General features: G+C 47.9%; 1 protein-coding gene across 1 annotated transcript in view; it reads left to right on the top strand.

Annotated features, from left to right (window-relative positions):
• The window catches only part of ptn (pleiotrophin), a 23,938-nt gene extending 3,369 nt beyond the window's left edge, over window positions 1–20,569 (top strand). Inside the window, exons 2-5 of the mRNA XM_037460322.2 lie at window positions 13,037–13,131; window positions 13,391–13,564; window positions 15,251–15,412; window positions 19,749–20,569. Coding sequence (XP_037316219.1) covers window positions 13,038–13,131; window positions 13,391–13,564; window positions 15,251–15,412; window positions 19,749–19,804 — 486 coding nt within the window. The 5' untranslated portion in view covers window position 13,037 and the 3' untranslated portion in view covers window positions 19,805–20,569. The remainder of the gene's footprint in view (window positions 1–13,036; window positions 13,132–13,390; window positions 13,565–15,250; window positions 15,413–19,748) is intronic.
• The last annotated feature ends 541 nt before the right edge of the window (window positions 20,570–21,110 follow it).

Genomic DNA, 21,110 nt, shown 5'->3' with positions numbered 1-21,110 from the left:
CACACACACACACACTCAGGGATGCAGGGATTTGTTGTGATGTGGCCGCTGATGTTAAATGGAAAGTTAAATTGATCGTGAGCATCGCCGCGGGTCACCGTCTCACATACCCAGTGCCTCCTGTTCCCGTCCCCGCCGCTAATTGGATCGCTAACGGTAGGGATGCTCAGACGTGACTCACTTCAGTGGTCAGAAGGGCACAGAGAACACCTTTAAAAAAAAGGGTTGAAACCGACGCATCGGGGCCGACTACCAGTGACTGCTAGTGGCTTTTAATTCTGAGAGCAGCAGATGTGTGGGCGTCCGCATCAGAGAAGCTACGGAATGTGTCTAAAATAAGCACTAAAAAGACGAACCAGTCATGCAGCCAAATGTTTTTTTCGTAGCGATTACATAATGTACACTTTGTAAGACGTTGCAGCGTACGTAGTCGTCTGCACACCTCTCTCCAATGGATTAAAGGAAGTTACGTAATCTGGAGGTTGCTTCCCTTTCCCCCCCTTGCCGATCTTATTATTGGTGCCAAACTGTGCTGCTTAAAGCTCCACGTCTCCCAATACTTAATGCTGAAATCATTTTAAATAGTTCACACGGCACCCAAAGGGGGGCCGTCTAATCCTTGGTTTAATCTCGGCAGGTTTTAATCTGGCCCAGTGGAGAGCTTCCGCGGCTCCGGGGAGGGGGGGGGGGGGCGTCTTCCCGTTCCTCCCTCAAGGCGCCACATTCCGGAGGAAGTGTTGGAAAGTTAAACATCTAAAATGCATGGGCATAAAGGATTAGAAACCCCCCAGTGTTTGTTTGCATCCTGGTTTTATGACCACCCACCAAAAACTGATTAGAAGCCAGGATCAGTAATGTGGACAAGAGGGGGGGGGAGGAGGGGGGGGGGGGTGTTGAACAAAGCCCCAAGGGAGGAAACATCCAGGCATTTGTTACTTCCTAAATACCGTAAGACCGAATTATGCATTTCAGGACTCTACATTTTTGTTCACATGGAGGGAAAAGGGGGGAGAAAGAGGAGAGAGTCGAGGATGAAGGAGTCAAGGAAAGAGGGAGGGAGGCGAGGGAGGATCTTCAGTCGTACCCATTAGTATTCCATCCACAGCTTGTGCTTGTGCAGCCGGTCGGTCCAAACAAACAACCAGCAGAGGGGGGTGGGGGGGGGGACGGGCCCTCATTATTACTTCCTCTCTTTCTTTCTCACACAGAGTTCACATTCCATCTGACCACGAAAACACCGGGGCCGGGGGGGGGGGGCTTTGACCTCGACCCCCTGTCTCCGCTGGAGTTTAGAAATGTTAGCGAGGCGAAAAGTGAAGCAACATCTCGCTGCGAGGCCACAGACAAGAAAGACCCAACAGGAACCCACAACGTTTGCCCCCCCGGTACGCACACCTGCCACCTTCCCTCCCCCGACAGTTTACGCCTCAGCTACTGAACATTGAGACGATCCGACAGAATCACTGACATTAGAATCCTTATTTAATTACCCGTACATGAAAAAATATTCACGAGGACGGCGACGGCGTCCTTCAATGCAGTCGTTTGTCTCTTCTGATGTTTGTGTGGCGTTTTTCACGCGTCTGTTGATATCAAAACCAATTTCAACGTGCCATTTCCAATTCTGAATGTCTTCAAAAAGGTGGAATATTATGTTGCATTTGAATGAAGTCATTTAGTGGCAACACCGCATCAATGCCAAACCACTTTTGTCCTTCCCTTGCTTCCTTTGTCCTGCCATTTCCACTCCGGCCTTTATGGCCAAATTCAAAATGGCCGAAAAAAACCCCCCCAGTACCGTGTGATGTCACCCGACGCCAGCTGACCACCGGGTTTTGAGGCCCAGAGGCTTCACCTGGTGGACAGCGACCCGAACAGGTGCATTAAAGCGCCGTTTCCTGCTCGCTCAGAGTTGTGAACCTTTGCCATTTGGAAAGTTCAATTACGTACCCGACTGACCTTTAAACGTAATCATCCAGGGATTTAGAGAAAATCAGTTATGCCTTAATTTGATGCTTCAATCTTCGGCTCTCCTGCCCTAAACAACCAGAGGAGCTTGATCCCGCACCAACAGCAGCTGTTGTTTTTCTTCTTCTTCTTCTTCTTCTTCTGAACCAGTTTTTCTTCTTCTTCTTCTTCTTCTTCTTCTGAACCAGCCAATCAGCTTAACTGACTTTAAGGGCGTGACATTTCATGGTCACTTTTAACGGAGGCCGGACTGGCATTTAGAAATATTTCCCTTTTTGCGGGTTTAATGAAAAAAATCACACGGGCTCTGCTGCGGCTCTGAATGAGATCCAAATGTATTCTCTGTGACTGCAGCACACGCAGGATGCAGAGGAAATGTGTCCACAGGTCAGTAAACGCGTCGCTGCGACGCGACGCCGCCGCTCTGCAGAGAGACTCCAGTGTTCACAGAGCCTGTCCGCGCTGCGTGAGCTCTCCTCTGACTGGTCTAATGCTCAGTGGCAAGTTGAAAGGTCGTGTCCAGTGCCCTGGGCTGTGGGCATGAGCCCCCCCCCCCCTCCAGCCCCCCCCCCCCCCCCCCTGACCCGCACACCGACCCCCACAGCTGAGCCCCGGCTCGGCGGCTCCGACTGCCTTTATTTTCTTGTAAATCGCGTCACGCGGTATCGTCGGCCCTGATGGATGAAAAGAGCTCACTGCAGAGGCAGCAGGGTGATGGGAGGGGAGGGGGGGGGGGGCGAGGTGGGTTTGTGTGGTGGACACATTAGCAAACATGGCTTTGTGTGTGTTTGTGTGTGAGGTTTTTTGTTTTTTTTGGGGGCAAAATGGGACATATTTTGAAAAGAGCAATCTGCTTCCTGCTTTATTAACCCACTCGTAACCACCTTTTTCTGCCCTCTCCTTTGTGTGTTGGTGTCTTATTGGGAATATTGGATTTTTCAATCCCAGTTCAATGTCCCGTTTTATAACACGGCTGCAGCGCATTAAGCAAATGGCCAGCGGCCTTGGTGTGTGTGTGTCTTTCCACTGTTGTCTTTTCCTCCGCGCCGCTTTTAGCAGCTCGACTCACTGCAACCTCTTTAGCTGAGGGATCCTCGTCCCCCCCCGTCCCCCCCCGAAGCTGCAGACAAACGAGCTGCAGTCGATGCTGTTGTGGAATAAATTAGACGGTGTGGATGCTGGGTATCGGATTCCCATCAGCCCCCCCCCTCCCCCCCCCCCCCCCTCTCTGCTGACGTCAGAGGACCTCAGGCGGTGGATCTCTGTGGTGCTGTACGTCCCCTCCTCGGTGACTGCTCTCCACTTAAAACTCCCTCGAACACACACACACACACACACACACACACACTCCCGAGACCGCGGCACCCAATTACGTGACAACCGCTACCGCTCTCCCCCTCTTTCTTTTTCTTTCTTTCTCTTTCCAAGTCAGGGACGTCACGTGTGAAAAGTTGTTTAAATATCTGATGAAGGCTAAAGGCTAAAGGAAGATGTTCCCTATTTGGGAACAATGGTGTTTGATTGACAGCCCAGGTCTGGTGACAGAGATGTTTCGTGAGGCGACGCCACGGGTGCATAGGTACGATCTAGTGAGGAACTGTGCGTCACACGCAGGTTACGCGCCGGACTCTCTCGTCTTTGTCCGGTGAGACTTAGCGACGGGAGACATTTGCCAGACGACGGTTGGGCCTCCGATTCCCTCCGCTTTTTACCGACGCAACGCAGTGAAAGTGAGTGATTTGTTTTGGGGGCGGGGGGGGGGGGGCAAAAGTCCTCGACAGATCAGGGATCAGTCCAATCTCCCTCCGTCCAGGTTTTTTTTCTTCTTTTTTTGGGTAAATAACTTTCGCCCTGCCTCCCCCCGACGGCTGGAAATGCGACTGTCACTGGGTCCTGGAATATAGCGCGCCGCTGCGCTTGATTCATCGAGGGTCGCACGGAGCCCGGCCGACTGACACCATCAGTGCAAAGCGGAGTAAACAAGCTTTGAATCCGAGTCGTTCTTTGACGTGGAAGAGTTTTTTCGACAAAATGATTTTCTCACTTGTTGCACAGAAAAACAAGATGTTTACCAGATAGTCGACATGCTAATAGCTAACTGTTCTGTTTCTTCTCGTCTCAATTCCGCTTTCATCATCAGCTGTTGAAATAATCTAGGATTTGTTTCACCTTATCTGCGTATTTCATATCATAAAACGTTACGACATCAGCCTTCATTTGGGTTTTGTGGCCACCTGACTTTAAGTGCTTTATTAACACAAACCTCTCTGTCATTCATTCTTTCATTAAAGCGAGAGTCAAACTAAAACATCATACTGGTTAGCTTTAAGATTCTAACGTTCTAGCGTCGAATCTCTTTTTCCTCTCAACTCCGATTGGTTGACAACCGCTCTAATTGATCATCGGGGGGGGGGAGAGAAAGTCGAGTTCCTCCCCCGGCTCCTCGTATCTTCTTGAGGGACAGAAGAGCCTTCGACGTGTTCGAGGGGGTTTTCCTGCAGTCAGTCGGGTATTTCATGCCTGTTTGGCTGAATGAATTCTGATGGGCCGCCGTGGTCCGCTCGCCTTTTTAACAGTCCCGACGAGCCTTTGTTCTCTCCCCGTTTTCATGTCTGATCTTCGACAGCCCACTGGCTGAGGGAGGGAGGGGGGGGGGGAGAAGCTCCGCAGGCCATAAGCTCCCCGAAAAAGCCCCCTCCGTTTGATCACCTTCTAGCACATTTCAACAATTTAGGCAGGAAAGAGAACAGGTCAATTCAAATGCTGCCAAGAGAGTGTTTTGGGGAGGTGGGAGGAGATGCAGGAGGAAGGAAGGAGGAATCCGGCTCTTTAAACTCCCCATCAACGCTAAACGCGAGAGCCCCCCCCCACCCCCCCCAAGTGGGACTGACCATACCTTCGCCGAGATGTTCTCCTCTCCCACACAAACACGTCTCTCTACCTTTCCTCTGCTTTCCCATTCCCCCCCATTCCACCCCCCACAGTGGCACTAGCTCAGTTTGCCCAGTAGAGGCCAGTGTGTAGCTGATGAGGTCATCCGCTCCAAAAAAAAAAAAAAAAAAAGTGAAGAGGTGGCCATGGATATCATAGACCAGTCCAATCAATGGAGCATTGAGTGGTCCGGATAACAAAGAGACAAATTGTGTTTGACAGTGAAGTAAGGTGAACATTAAAGCAATCTCCCGCCCATTGTGCGATGTGAAAAGAAAGCACAGCGAGTGGCAGAGGAAAGCCCCCCCCCCCCTCTCACACCCCCCCCCCCCCACCGTTCGATACGTTCCCATGAAAGGAACGTTGATGGCGGGCCTTCATCAGAGTGCAGATGAGAGGTCGGGGGCCACGGCGGATGGATGCATCATGAGGGCCCTCCACTGACAGTCAAATCAAAAGAAACCAATATCGCAACAAAAAAAACAGTCCTCTGCTTTTTCGATTTAGAAGAAAAATAGACTTCACTGAATTAGGTGCGAATGTGTCTGCGGGTGAGTCATCGGAAATAAGACGCTCCCCCCCTCCCTCCACACGTGAAGAATTGAACTGGGACGGGAAAATTCTAATCATCGTTTAGCACTAAAACCTTATTTCAAACACCCACCTGCTGCTGTAAAATAAAGCACTGGTTTAGTGATGGAAATGAGAAGTGAGGAAAACAACAATGTGCATTTTCTGAAACTGTTTACAGCCTTGAGGAGTGATTTATTTTTCAATTTGGACCATTTATGGTTGAAGCCGTGCAACTACACAGCACCTTTTTACAGGTGTGATCTAGCAGAGAAAGAAATAATGACGCTTTTCAGCATTTTTTAAAATTCAAACTGCAAAGATGCAAGATCATCCAGTCCCTCATTTCTGATGAAGAAGACGTTCGGTTGCATTGAGCAAAGATACCGATTGAATCGTACATTATTTGTTGTCTTTTCTGCACCATTTCACACCTCAAGCCATTTAATTTCTAGGAGAAAAAAAAAAAATCAACGGAGCGCTCAATATTCAGTTTTTCATCTTGTGAGAAAATAAAATCCATCTGGCATGTTGGAAGAAAAAAAAAACTTCTTATCTCTGTCCAACTGACTTTGGGAGAAAAGTCTGGAGTGTGACGCGGGGGTCGTGACTCGTGTCGGCCACACGTGGTTCAAATTTAAGGGTCACTGATTGATGTCCTTGGGAGGAATATAGTTTAAAAATGACATCTGGTCATTGCCTCTCACCAAATGGCCCAGGTCAGTGATTAAAAAAGGTCTAAAGACTCGCTCGGTTGCAGTCATCCCTGAAATTGGACGGATAACGCTGCGACTCGAAGGCCCGTGGAGGCAGATTATTGTTGTTATTTCCCAAAAAAAAGTTGGTTGAGGGTGCGCGACGTGCGTCACGCGTAGACGTGGAGCCTCGGCCCGCAGGGGCCCGCAGGGACCGAAGGTTACCTTCAGTCGACCCGACAGGAACCGAGAGCGCTTCAACTTCGTTATTCTACATCAGAGTTCAGTTCAGTTCAATTTTATTTATGTAGCGCGTTTAAAAAACGACCTCGGGTGCTTAACAAGCTCCAAAAAGCAGCGAGACGATAAAACACAGACCGAGCACAATGTACAATACAAAATAACTGAGGTCAATAAGGTCAAGATATCAAAGCTCAACTTGAATTGAAAACCAATGAATAATAGTGGGTCTGAACCGTGGACCTGAACGTTGCGATGGTCCGAGGATCGGTAAACTATTCCAGAGGTTTGGAGAGGCCCCGTACACCGGCGCCTTTTTATTTTAAACCCCCCCCCCACAATAAAGAAGCAGGCGAAAGCTCCCGTGATTCACGGGACGTGGGCTCCGGCGTGGTGGGTGAACCTGCACGCCACCTATGCAGTGCACTGTATCCGTGTGCCACTCGTACCGTAAACACAACGTTGCACGTCCTCAAAATAGCGGGAAGGAGCCCACGCTCTTCTCAGTTGTTGCCTCGTGACAGCGACCCCCCCCCCTTCCCCTTTCAGTTTTGAGATGTTTCACATGACGGTTTCATGCTGGTTCAGGCGTTTAAGTGACACCTGTCACGTTGCACTGCAATCATATTGCTTTTTGGGGGCTCGCAGGGTTTTCTCAAACTAAACCATCCGAGGAAAAGAAAGCCACCTGTAACGAGCCGGAAACACAAAAGCGAAACAACGCCCCCCCCCCCCCCCCCCCCAGAAATCCCCACAAGAAGGAGAGAAAGGAGCAGAAGAACTGACTGGGTTAATCCCAGTGCCGTACGCTGTGCCCTTAAGCCGTCTGGGAGAAACTGGTGTGGGATCACAGGTAAACCGGCGGAGGCCTTATCTCCTCCGGCGGCAGCTCTGCTGGTGGCCCCTGGCAGGTCAGACTGGAGTCCAGGTTAAACACTGAGGGGGCGAGCGGGAGTCCTTCTCTCCACCTGTAAGAAAATGAAAATTTGCCCGATTTTTTTTTCAGCGAAGCGGACAAAACGTCATCTGTTACGGCGCCGTTTAGGACCCCTGAAATGTGAGGTTTTAAGTGAGGAAAGACGGTAGTTTTTGAGTTTTTGTCAAACTTTTGTTCCTGGAGCCTTGATCCCCCTTTTGCACAACACACGGGACGGAGAGTGAGTTCAATGCCAACTTTTTCCTTGGTGAATCCAACACGAGTCTCGTCCTTGAGCCGTTAGTCATGTGATGTCTCAGTCTGTTGGGAAGCAGAAGAACTTGACTTGAGGTACTTTGGCGATGGTCGGTTCTGCCTTGTTGGAGTTGGAGTTACTTTTAAACCAAGTTTTAAACATGCACCTCTTTTGTGAGCTTCAGAGACGGCACACAGGTGGATTATCATTCAAGTGGTTCGACAGGTTCGCTGCGGACATTCTTATTCTCGTCCAGAACCAACTGCAGTGTGTCGGTGACGGACCTCGCCCCCCCAAAAATCAGTTTTAAGGAGTCTCTTGAACACGCTGTCACTGCAGAAGGAAACGGACGAGAGAGAGAGAGAGAGAGAGGAGACGTGGCGGGAAAGAGGGAAGGAGGTGAGGACGGCTTTCTCATCCAGCGCACTTTAATGAGCGAGGGACTGGAGGTGCTCGGGGGGTTCTTGACGGGAGCACTGTCTCTCTCACACACACATACACACACACACACACACACAGGGTTACACACAGACAGGGGCCTCTCTGAATAGGCTTCCTCTGGAGAGGAGGAAGAGGCCCGGGAAAACGCCACAGTGCACAAGTCCAGCCGGCCACACAGACGGGATGAAAAACTCATGTTTCTGGTAATCAAAAATGGCCCCCAAACAGGGGGGAGGGGGCGGGGGGGAGCTGAGACGTCCACCTGCGGCCGGGCTTTGCCGGGGTCAGAGTGTTCTCCATCGCTGCTCACATTTGTCCCCAAAATAAGGTTTTGCAGGATTTAAGGTTGTGCTCCATATTGTTACTACTAAAATGCTGATGCAGTGTTGTAGTCGTTCCAACGGTAAAAGGTGAAGACCAACGTTTTTTATGGTTTTATGTGGCGTTGTGATGTATTCAGCACACTGTAGATGATTAAGCTGGACTCAGGTCCTCTGTTGACCCCTCCAGTCACTGCTGAAACTATTTTTCTTTCTTTTTGCACCATTCTGCCCCGTCTCCACCGAGCAGAAGCCCTTATTGAAAGTTTATTCCACTCGTGTGGCTCCCCTGGCTCTCTTTGTGCAGCCTTTTTTTTATGGGAAAACATGGAAGAAATATTACAAAGCCAGATAGATATGGATCGGGGGGAGGCGGGGTTGTGGTGGGGGTGGGGGGGTGGGGGGGTGGTGAGTGGAGCTGCCTTTGCAAAGGAAGTTGAAAATAGTCTTGTTTTGTGGTGCTGCGGTTTATAATCGTAATAGGTAATTGATCACCACTGGAAGGTCGCCGTACCAGTGACAGCACGTGCCTCGCAGTGTCCTCGTGTGAGTGCTAATGACGAGGAAGAAGAGGGGGGGGGGGGGCAGGAGCGACCGAGCGGGTGTTTGGAGGCTCACATGCCATTTGATCAGCGTGATGGACGCACTCGTGCATGAATAGAAGTCTTCAATTTCTGCCCCGCCGCCCTCACAGAGCCATTGTTTGTCATCCCTATTGTTGCGGTTTTATCTTTAAAAAAAAAAGAAGCCGTGTAGCTCTCAAACTGCTGAGCTCACTTCAAGACACACACACACAGACACACACACACACTCTGTTTTTGTTCTCTCCCACACTGTCTGACCTTTTAAAGAACACAAGTCACAAATGTGGGTCTATTTTGCGCTAATCATCTGCACTTTTAAGACATGAGAAATGGTGGCCCCGCTTCAATGAATGATTAACTGTCCTCAAATAGCAGGCCTTAGTACTAATGCACACAGAGCAGCTTTCCTATGATTTACCATGTGCATTAAACTCCGTAAGCTTTCACACAACCCTTCATGCTAGTTTTCATATTGAAGCTTCACGCTTGGCTTTACATTCTTCCTCCTCCGGTCCCTCCTCTAGTGAGTGCACTTCTCACTTCATCTGTGCCCAAGTCTCTCTCAGGCTCAAGGAAACACACGGCGAGAAACCCCCCTTTCAACGATGCAGGCGGAGCGTTTTGGGGGGGGGGGGGGGGGGGGGGAGACACACCTCTGCCCGTCTTTTCCCAAGGACACGCTGTTCGCTGTCGTGAACAAAGACGCGTGCGTCATTCAAACGTCTTCTTTTCCCTTCTGTTTTCTGAAATGCCCGAAAAAGAAAATCTCACTTTAAAAAGGTGCTTCGATAATCTCACTTTAAAAAGGTGCTTCGATGTGAGCAACAAGACACCATGTGACCCGTGTGGCCGTTTTCCACCAGAACCGACTTTGTAACCTCCAGGGATCGACGCGTTACTAGGAAAACACCCATAATCCATGCGCAGCTAAGTGTTGTCAGAAGCACACACGTCTGTGCTATATGACGATGTTAATCACTAACACGCCACGCTGGGGGGGCTGTTTCCTAATTACATGCCCCCCCCCACCCAATATGTATTTAGACAAGTTCGCTGATTAAAAACTGCATTTTGAGCTTCTAATGGTTGAGATTAAAGCAACTCAAATCTATTCCTCATGTAATGGTGGGGGGGTCCGAGGGGGGGGGGGGATGTTTTCCGTTCAGCCGGTACATTAAAAGACACGAGTGACTCACCCCTTCAGGGCTCTTGTAATGGATTCATTAAACTGCTTATTCCTTTATTCCCGCCGACTCCATCGCCTCCCGCCTTTGTGCGCAAAAGATCAGACAGTAGGCCGATGGATGGATTCTCCTTTGTGTACTCGGCAGGGATTACGTCAGAGAGCGGAGAGGGGAGGGGGCCGAGGACGGGGGGGGGCTGGTTGGTCTTGTGTGTGCTCGCAGGAGCAAACGAGGAGTCAATAGAAGGTCCATCGATCCGCGGGCAGCTTCGGCTTTGCACCTCCTTCCGTCGCCTTGGCGGGGGCCTCACAGCTACACGCCTGGATCGATGGGGCCAAATGGAGGAGTTCACGCTTAGACTTTATGTTTCACACCCAAACCGCAAGCGGATGCTTGACGCGATGGGCTTTGGAGTGAATCATGCAGGACATTCGTTTGATCTTTTCTCATTTCTCTTTCCTCTGATGATTTTACAGTGTGACAAATATCTAAAATGGAGCTGAACATAGGAATCAGTTAGTCAACGCACAGAGGTGAATAACGAGGCGCTTTCTCACCCAGAATAAAAAGTATGTATCGTAATGAATGGTTCAGATGGTCGCAATCCCCCCCAAAAAATTATTTGTTCCAGATGGTCACAAACTGCATGTGAGGGCACCCAAAAAGCACCAAAATAAATCATTTTGATTTTGCAATTTTTAAACTTCTTACAAGGTAGTGAGTGTTTGAACTCACTAAACCTTCAGGTTCTGCAATATCCTGCTACAAACATCTCCTTCAGCCCCCGTGGGGGACACGTCGAGGGAATGATTGATGAAGCCCTTCGGGTCCACGTCCGAGAAGTTTGCCGAATTCATGCGTGCTTCCTCTGAAGGTCTGAAGACGTTGTCCCTCCGTTGGTGACGATGAAGGATAACGCGGCCTGTTATGGGTATTAAGCTCGACATAACCCCCCCCCCCCGCCCCCCCAGCAGCGAGGGTCTTAATCCATTGGCCTCCCGCTCGGTTCTACGGCTGCAGAGGAACTTGTTCCCTTCGATTCCACTGCTTTTCTTTTCCTCTAAGCCACTCAAAGTCACCGACGTCGTCCCCCTTCCTGAGACTTTTCTCCGCGAACCGACAGAGGAAAAAGGTTTTCTTATCTTCAGAAAGGCCACAGCGCCTTTCTCTTGGAAACGATCTTTATCTGAGTGCTTTTCATTGGGTTTTTCAACACCTTTTGTGCGCTTCTCACCGTCGGGTTTCACTGATCTTTTTTTTTTCTTTTTTCATTCCATTCCATTTTGGGGCTTTACAGACAAGAATTGTTTGGAGTCTCGAAAAAAAAAAAAAAAAAAGTTGACACAACAAACTCCGAGGTGGAGTCTCAAGTGTTTATAGTGCATACAGTATACAGGCTTTGCCTGCACGCTATGATATCGAATCAATCAAGTGAAGGTTAAAGACGAAGAAGAAGAAAGCAGGCGCTTTAATAAACCTGGTTTATCACCCTCTTATAAACAGACTTGGTGTGTGTGTGAAGACTTAAGTTAGGAAAATGAAAAGTTGGGATTCCCAGTTCCTCGCACGACGCGACTAAAGGACTTGCAGGCTCAAGATGAATTAAAAATGACAAATGGATTTTTATTATTTCCCTCCCAGGATCAAACTGTCTGCAGGAATCTAAGCATTTAAAGCGTTGTTAATTGCTTCGGCCTCACATTGTCTCTCCTCTCAGGCAGGATTCCTCTCCCTCTCTCAAAGGCGGGGGGTTTTCATCCCGGTGCATTAGGCCCGCTGACAGGGACAGAACTCCTCACTCTGATTACATGAAGGATGTTTGATTTTTTTGTTTTTTTGTTAAGACTTTAAAACCAACTTAAACATGTCAGCGGCTTCTCACAAACAAAGACATGGATGACTAACCACATTTTTGTGTGACAAATCTTGTTACAGCTCAACTTTAATCCCCGACATCTAGCTTCTTCTTTCTCGCGTTCAGGCAGCAGGTGAAATCTTTTTCTACTGTAGGATTCTTTAAAGCCTGTTTGACAAAATCCTCTGAGTAATTGCCTAGTGGCTCTATCGGTCCATTTCGTATTGAAATATCAACTATATAGGCTTGTATACCAATAAAAATGTATCAAGCATTAAGCCAACCAAAAGTCAATCAATCAATCAATCAAATTTTATTTGTAGAGTGCCTTACAAACATCCACAAGGCGCTTGCCAGTTAAAAAAAAAAAAACAGTAATTTAAACCTCAGATATACATAAAAATAACAATATCAGTCCAGTCGGAGGGACGGTAAACAGTTACTAATTCGTTGAGGTAGCCACGGATGACCTTGAACACAAAAAGCAGGACCTTATACTCCACCCTAAACCGTACCGGGAGCCAGTGGAGCAAGCAGAGAACCGGAGTGATGTGTGAGCGTTTCGAGGTGTTGGTGAGAAGACGTGCTGCAGCGTTTTTGTACTAGTTGAAGTCGATTAATGAGTGATTGACTGAGTCCAGTGTAGAGTGCATTGCAGTAGTCTAACCTCGAGCTGATGAAGGCATGAATAGCTTTCTCAAGGACAAGAATGGTTTGACCTTGCTTAATAGCCTTAGCTGGAAATAGCTTGCCCTCACAACTGCACTGATTTGAAGTCAACTTCTTCAAAGTCTTAAGTCAAGCTGAATAGTTTTGGGCCGAGCAGCTAAACAATGAGATGAAACTGGAAATTACTCAAGTCAAAAGGAATTAAAGAAGAGGATACTGATAAGTTCATCAGAACCTTCGAATTAACTGTCAGAAACATCGGTAATAAACAAACCACATTTGTGCGACCTCATCTCAAAACGGCTGAATGTGTGTCACGTCGGGCCCACTTCACAATCTCTCAACCTTCTGTTTGACGCCATTGATTGACACTGGCGGGGGGGGGGGGGGGGTCGCCTCTCTTTCAGAATGGACGGACAGAAGCAGTGGACGCGGGTGGCCGTGGTGGCCCTCCTGGTGCTGACGGTGATGGCGGCCGAAGGCGGCAAAGCGGAGAAGCAAGGTTTGAAAACGCACCATCATTGTGAAAACTGCGTTTGTTTCAGTTCGACGCGGCAATGTTTGAAAATACAGTGAAATGCAGTAATTTAACAACAACTCACAGCAAACAACTTAAAAGAAGTCAGATAACTCCCACTTGTGTAAAAAAAAAAAACATTTAGCTCATTTAAATTCCACAAAAAGTAAATTTGCCTCATGGTACTAAAATTTAAGAAAATACAAATGGAGCGAAATGAAGCGGCGTTGGTTTGCCCCCACAGGAAAGAAGGAGCGCAGGTCCGACTGCGGCGAGTGGCAGTGGAGCGTGTGCGTGGCCAACGAGGGCGACTGCGGGCTCGGCACGAGGGAGGGGACGCGCACCGGCACCGACTGCAAGCAGACCATCAAGACCCAACGCTGCAAGATCCCCTGCAACTGGAAGAAGAAGTTCGGAGGTCAGGGGGGGGGGGACGGGAATGTCTACTTCTTCATCGCAGGGTTGGGGGGGGCACAGAACAATAGCATCCTATAGCTGCACGGCTCCCTCGTAATGCACGCTGACCTGTCACTCACGCAAAACAATGGCTCCGTTCCCACAATAGGAACCAGTAAGCTGGCTAATTAGACGCACAACTAAATCGTCTGCTGAGCAGAAGTGGAACATCGTCATAAAAAAATAAATAAAAAAAAACACAACGCCGCAATAATCCTTCTGCTTTGTTTTTTCCGCTGGAGACTACGGAGCCTTGGAGCCCGAAATGTCCTGCAGGGACCTGTCAGCTCCGCCATGAGGCCGCCGCGAGTGACGGGGGACGCCGCGGGTTCAGCTAACTCGCCGTGTAGATTTGCAAAAAGCAGCCGGTTTGGAGCAGATGAATAAGGGAACAAGCGAAATCAACCTGTTCGTCTCTTTCTTAGAATAAGATGAAATAGGCAAAATAAAGACTCATTTTGAGAAATGTCCTTCCATCTATACATTTGCACTTTTTAGGCGATTGGGTCCTACTCATTGAGTGTTGTCGTACATTTTGTCAAGTAAATATACAAACACACCTGTTAAGATTTTGCATTTCATGCATGTGGATTTTTTGCACTTCAAAAAGATAAATAATGCCGAGACGCGTGTTTCTCCGAGGCATCGGAGTCCGGGTCCGTCTACATTTGAGCAAAGCCGTTAAAGATTTCTACTTAGACACAATTTGAAAATGATCAAAGGCAAGGCGAGGTACTGACAGATCAATCATCCCCAGGAAGCTCCCTCCGTCTCTCCCTTTCTCCCCCCCCCCTCTCTCTCCCAGAGACAAATTATAGAGGCAAAGGTTTTTCTTAAAGTTGGATGCTCAGTGAGTCCCTGTAGGATTCGTTGCAACAATGGTCCTGTCACTCCCCCACCTCCTCCCAACTCCGTCCCCCGCTCTCCTCACCCTCCTCACCCTTCTCTCCCCTCCGTCTGATGAGCGCCCCGGGGGGAATCTCGGAGGGTCTCGGCGGCGCTTTCATGTGAGAGCGGGCTGACGAACGAGTGTCCACAGCCTCGAGGGAGGCCCGAACTAGAGTGGCAAACAAAATAATGGACAGAGATGTGAGGGACAAGACCGTATAGGACAAACACACACACAGACACACACAGGCTGGCATCCTGTAGGGTTTGAGGTTTAGTCCAAATGAAAGCACATTTATTAGAGGTGCTGATGAAAGCAGTTTCCCTCCCCTGCTGCCGAGCCGGTGCCCGTTGATTATTTCCAGGTTGTTCAGGCTGCTTTTGACTGACTTCATCTGTTCAGCGCTTTAACATTTTAACAGGAAGTACAGGATCAGAACCGCAAAGCGCCATCTGCTGCTGCTATAGGAAAGAATCTGAACACGAGGGTCTCAGTGGCTCTCGGACAGCTTCTATTAATAGAAGGAAGAGGGATACGGCCAAGAAAAAAAAATGACATGCATTCATCAAACGACCATTCAAAGGGGGGGGATGACTCACAACTCCCGCAGGCCCCAAAAGGCGGCCATTCATTGGCTGATTGCAATTGACTGTTTCTTTGCATAAAAGATGCTGCGCTGTGTCCAGCTTTACCAGGTGGACGGCTCTCCCGTTACAGGCGCCTAATGAAGAGTGTCTGCTTTGTCGTTGTGCGCCGCAGGGGAGTGCAAGTACGACTTCCAGGCCTGGGGGGAGTGCGACCCGGCGACGGGCAAGAAGAACAGGACGGGCGTGCTGAAGCGGGCGCTCATGGACGCCACCTGCGCCACCACCGTCACGGCCACCAAGCCCTGTGGGAAGGTCCCCAAGACCAAGCTGCAAGGTAAACAGACCAATAAATCTGAGCTACTAGATGAAGAGAGGGTTACCCTGCAAATAAACATGAGTCGAGGTCCTCTGCAACTGCAACAGAAGACGCAACGTTTCACTGTTTTGAGAGGATTTTTCCCTTTGAACACATAAAAAACTGTAAATCTCAGTTTATTAACGAAATCCAGGTCCCGATGTGAAATATCTGCATTTTTACCTAAATTGATGAGATTCACCCGAGAAACAAAAAACAGTGTTTAACAACGCTCTAACAAGCCGTATTCTGTTTGTTGTTGTTTTTTTGGTCATTAACTATTTAGTCGGGTTCTGTTAGGCCACGTACACATTCTGAGAAGAGCAAGGCGCAAATACAAGGACTCGTGGACTTTGAAGTAATGCTGTTGTTGTGTATACCAACGATCTGCAGGCGTGCAAAGCTCCTTTTTTCTGCAGTCTCTCAAATAACTTCATCTTTACAAGCACGTTCTGCATATCGTCTCGGGGCCCTGATGTCAAACAAAGGGCAGAAGGCCCCCCCCCGAGACATGGAAATCGGCTGATCACCTGACTCCATCCAACGGCACCTTTCACGAGCCTTTCCTTGGACGTCTTGGACAGTTATCACGGCGTTCACAACCGCCCAAACAAGCCACAACAGAGCTTCACCAAAGCATCACTTGTTCATGGACCTGTGTGACGTAAGCTTGAGGGATTTGTTTCAACACGAAGTTGAACCCTTGACGCAACGCAGTCGCCTTTTTGGACTAGTTTGAAAGCTTTTTTTTTATTGTTGTTGTATAGAGCGATAAGAATGTCAGTTTAGGTCGGTTTTAGAAACTGATGCAGAGACATTTTATTTACGGGAAAAAGCTCTTCAACATTTTCTTGGCCCGTCAAATCCTCGTAAACAGTTACAGGGGATGTTAAACTGGTTGGTTTGTTTAATTAATTATAGCTGAAGGGATGTTTACCACTGATGTTTTTCTGTTTATTCAGTTGAGCCGCTTCCCGGTGACAACTTGTATATTTTAGATGTTTGTGTATTTTAAGTGAAATATCGGTATATTTGTATTAAGAAATCATTTTTTTAATCAAAATTGCGTATAATTAGCGTCAGCATGTGCGTCGTGGTGTATTTGAGAGTGTGCATGGATTATTTATCCAGTTTTCTGATTGCACCCTTGTTCAATCCCACGAGCCCTGACAAATTATTTCAGTCTCGGGCACCATGGAGGAAATCCACCCACCGAAGTGATAAGTTGAAGGCAGCGAATGGCAGTGTTAAAGCAGGGGTGAATAGCTTAACCCACTATTTAGCTTTAATGACATGCTTTTAGCGTCCGCGTGTCACGTCAAAGTCACAGGAGTCGGGGGGGGTGTCCCACGTCCGACAGGAAAATGGTGCAGTTATCGTCCAAGTGGAGGCGACGCGCCGCCAGCGAGCTAATGGGAGAAAATTAAATAACCATATGTGTGTGTGTGTGTGTGTGTCACCATCCGCCTGGTGCGAAGCCGGTGATAAGAAAGCCGACTCCGGCTCCAACGCCAAGTGTGGCGATGCCCTTTTCTGTTAATTCGGTAAACAAGGGCGTATCTGACCCGCCGCGGCTGCTCCTCCTTGTCCAAACAGGATTGTGACGAGGGGCACGGGGGCTGCCAGTTGGTCATAAACGGCGCCCTTATCGGGGCCCGGCAGACGACATGGTGTGCACACAAAAAAGGTCTTGCACCATTTGCTTAACCCTCGCCGTCACTTCATCAAACGGCCGGGGTCGGTTTAAAACCGCCGACCAGGCGTTTTTTTTTTTTTATGGTTTTACTACAGGATGTCTGCAGATGTCGTGCGGCCAGCTGTTAAACCTCTGTCCGTCTCGACTGTTTGTCCCGAGGGGCTGCGTCTGCCTTTCAAAGGAGGAGTCTCTGTAACGTTTCACTGTGGAGCACATCGTTAAATCATTGTGGGCAGGATGGTCTGACTGGATTGAACTGGACTGTATGCGCCATCTGTAGTTTCTCCTTTACTTTATGGCAAATAAAGATTACAGGATGCTGTTAAATGTACCCCTCTGCCATCAGTCATGGGTTCATGAGTTTCTGCCTTTGCATACATACACAATAAACTTTAATTTGAGCAGGAGGTACCGTTTCAAAGAATCCGGGTCGGGTTGAGATGCAGACCTACGTGACGTAATAACGATGCACATTTAATATAACTTAAAATAAATTAACTTTCCTCTTAAATGCCAGTCTCTTGGGTGAAAGGCCTGAATTTTTTTGCTCTCCATACAAAAATTTGCAACTTTCCCCAAAATTACTGTAATGTAGATAAAGTAAAGTTGGGCCTCCGACCGGGCTGCCATATTTGGCGAGTCAGGAGGGAGAACGTTTTGCTATTGTAGTCTTTCCAAGAAAAGCAACGGCATTACTCATTTGAGCTAATGTCCAGCAGTGACATTTGTTTGGGTTAAAGACCTCCAGCAGTCATGATCATTACTCTTGTCCATTGGGAGCAAAGGGCAATGACAAACAAAGTAGTTAGTGCTTTGGAATTTGGAGGACTGTTTTATTTCCCTCCATTTTCCACATTGATTTATTCTGTCCTGAGCTGTGGGGGGATGGAACCTAACGGGTGGGAGAAAAGGAAGGTTGCTCTCCAATAAGTCGGCCTTCATCAATTATTTGTTTTGATATTGCTATGTTGGTGTTGTGAACAGGATTCAAAGAGGAAAAAATAACCTCATGTCAAATTGCTGATTTTAATTGCTACGGTGAGGCAAAGACACGTCGGTCCAAATGGAAATCCCTTTAAAGGGATCTTCAACTTTGATTACTCTCCCGTTACATCATGCAGGAAAATGAGCGTTAACCGCTTTGAAACCTACTGGAACTGTGCTTGACGAGGTGTTGGGTTCCCAATGATGACGACGATGACGGAGGGTCTAAGAGGACGGAGGGTCGGGACGGAGGGACTAAGAGGACGAAGGGACTAAGAGGGCGGAGGGTTTAAGAGGACGGCGGGTCGGGACGGAGGGTCTAAGAGGACGGAGGGTCTAAGAGGACGAAGGGACTAAGAGGTCGGAGGGTCTAAGAGGTGCGAGAGGGCAGCAGTGCAGCGGGGACGGCAGTGACTGAGATGAAGGGACGCAGAGAGACAATCTCTCTCTCTCTCTCAGCATGACGCACGGCGTGATTTTCCACGTCTGTCGTTTGGAAGATAAGCTCCGGGAAGCAAATGGCTTGCCAGGTAATGGAAAACAGGGGGTGCCTGTGCACAATGAGGTGTGTGAAGGAAGGGGAATTGTGTTTTGTTTTCTGTTGCGGGGGGGGGCGGCAGTCAACAGCGGCGGGATCAGGGACGATCCAAACCCTCGGCCTGGGCCAAAAATCTGCGATTGTGAACAGGCCACCAGGCCACCCCCCCCCCCCCCCCCTGAGTGCAGCAAGTGTCTGTGACGGAGGCAGATTCAGACACACAACGCCAAGAGGCGCCTCAGGGAGCGACGCGAGATCCAGGGTTGCGTGTCTTCGCCGTCTGGCTCAGGTGGAACGCGGACCCCTGCGGTGCGAGAGACAGAACGAAGAGTGACACAATGAGATCAAACATAATGAATGCCCTCAAGACCCCCTCGGGGTCAGCAGGGGGGTTTGAAAACGTGGAAGCCAGAGTTGATTTCGGGTTGTTGGGTAGTATAAAGCAGTATTAAACTGTACTCGCCTATGCGCAGTATCACTAAGTCGGATTCTGATCAGCGTGGATTTGATCTGGCAGCGAAGGCCTGATTATGATTGGCTGTCGGATGCGACGTGCAAATGCAGCACAAAGTGTCCCACATATGGAGAAAGATGAGTGAATCCTTCCTCCCGGGAGCAGAATGTGCTGACAGAAACCACAGCGGGACAGAAGACTGGGGGGAGAAAGGAAAAGGGGGAGACAAAACATTCAATACAAATGAAAACAAGCCAACAAATGGAAAAGAAGGAGTCATTTCCGTATTTGCATGGACGGAGCTCTCAATGCTCATGGAAGTTTGCAGATTTGGGAAACCATTCCCTCGTTAAATAAGGACACCTTTTCCTGGCCTTTTGCTTAAAGAATTTTAAGCCAATCCGTTTAAAACAAATGAATACAGGATTTTTCTTGTATCACATCACTATATCATTTATGTTGACATAGCGTCACGCGGCCGATGCGATGGATTATTAGCGGGGGCCACGGGTTGATCCCGTCTCATGCACACACAATGGGATTGTGTTTATTTGGGGTATTTAAAACCTCTAGGTCAAAGTTGAAACGATTTGCTGCAACCCGTTGTCTTTTTTTAAAAAAATTTTGTCCTCTGTCCTTGCAGATGCAAAGAAGCAAAAGAAGGAAGGCAAGAAGAGGGATCGCACCCAAATGGACTGATGACGTTGCGTGTCCCCCCCCCCCCCGCCCCCCCAAGAGGAAGGAAGACGAGGGCCGGAACGACGCCCTGCAGCCAGACGTTTTCCTCTTTGTGTGTCCCGTAGGTCGACAGTAGAGCTTTCCCAAAACCAGTGAAAACGTGACTTTTAGTGACAACATGTTATACTTTTTCTTCTTTCTATGACCTGATAAGGAACAGCTTGTATGTTGCCATAGGAGATGTAATAGCCAGCGGTAGGAACAATGAATATGAAAGGAATTTGTTTAATAGTGTCATTTTTTCTCCAGAATAGACAAATCGGAAAGGATTTGTTTTTAGCCGATAATATGGAAATGTTTTTGGTCCATGCCTCAACGTGATGAAAAAGTTGTGAAATTGAAGTTCTTAACCGCTTCACTTAATTCCATTTTGCGAAAAAAACAAAACAAAAACAAAACATTCGATTTTGATTTGATTTCCAGCAAAAATAAACCTAATGTGACGGGAGTGTGCATGATTAGTATATATGTGCTAATGTTTTTAGCGTGTTTCCCTCCTGCTGCTCTGTTGTACCTCAATTTATACCCTGTGATTTCTTACTCTCCAGGTCTTGGCTATAAAAAAATAAAAAAGTCCTCCCTATTGTAGTCCTAAATTGAAGTTAACATTTCCTTTGTTTCCTGTTTCCAAAAATAAATTAATAAAAAGCACAAAAAATATCTTTTTTTTTTTACCCCGTGCATCCTTAAATAAAACCAAAATAAAATCAAAAGAATTATAACACATTTCATAAATCTTTATTTGAATTCCATTCTGAGAGAAAACGGCACAATGTAACCACGGATTGCAGTTCTTCTTACAGTGTCATAACACTCAGATTCATTGTCCAGAACAAATAATCAATCAAGAATGCACCAAAGAGGAAATCAATACCATTGTTACTGTACAGAAAGTATCATAGTGGGGGAGGGAAGGGGGGGCGGGGGGAGAATAACTGAGGGATTTTGGGTTGGAGGAAACATTCAGAGAGTAGCTATTAAAGACGTGTATGTAAATTACAAATGTACCACATCTGAATTACATATACTTTATTATAATATAGATATATACAAAGAAAACAGCAGACTGTAAAAAAAAAAAAAAAAAAGTCCTATAGCAAGAGAAGCCACAAGCCACAGTGAATACGCAATGAAAAATGAGCACTTGTATGTACATTTAACACTTGCTGCAAGCTACGGATTTTACTTTTTCTTTTTTTTTGTTGTTGTTGCCTGTTTTGTTTTAGATCCACGTTTCCGTGACCCTTGAAGCTTAGAACAGGTCAAA

This window comes from Pungitius pungitius, chromosome 2, assembly GCF_949316345.1.
Source record: "Pungitius pungitius chromosome 2, fPunPun2.1, whole genome shotgun sequence".
NCBI classification, from domain to species: Eukaryota; Metazoa; Chordata; class Actinopteri; order Perciformes; family Gasterosteidae; genus Pungitius; species Pungitius pungitius.
This window is presented reverse-complemented; position numbering and strand designations above follow the sequence as displayed.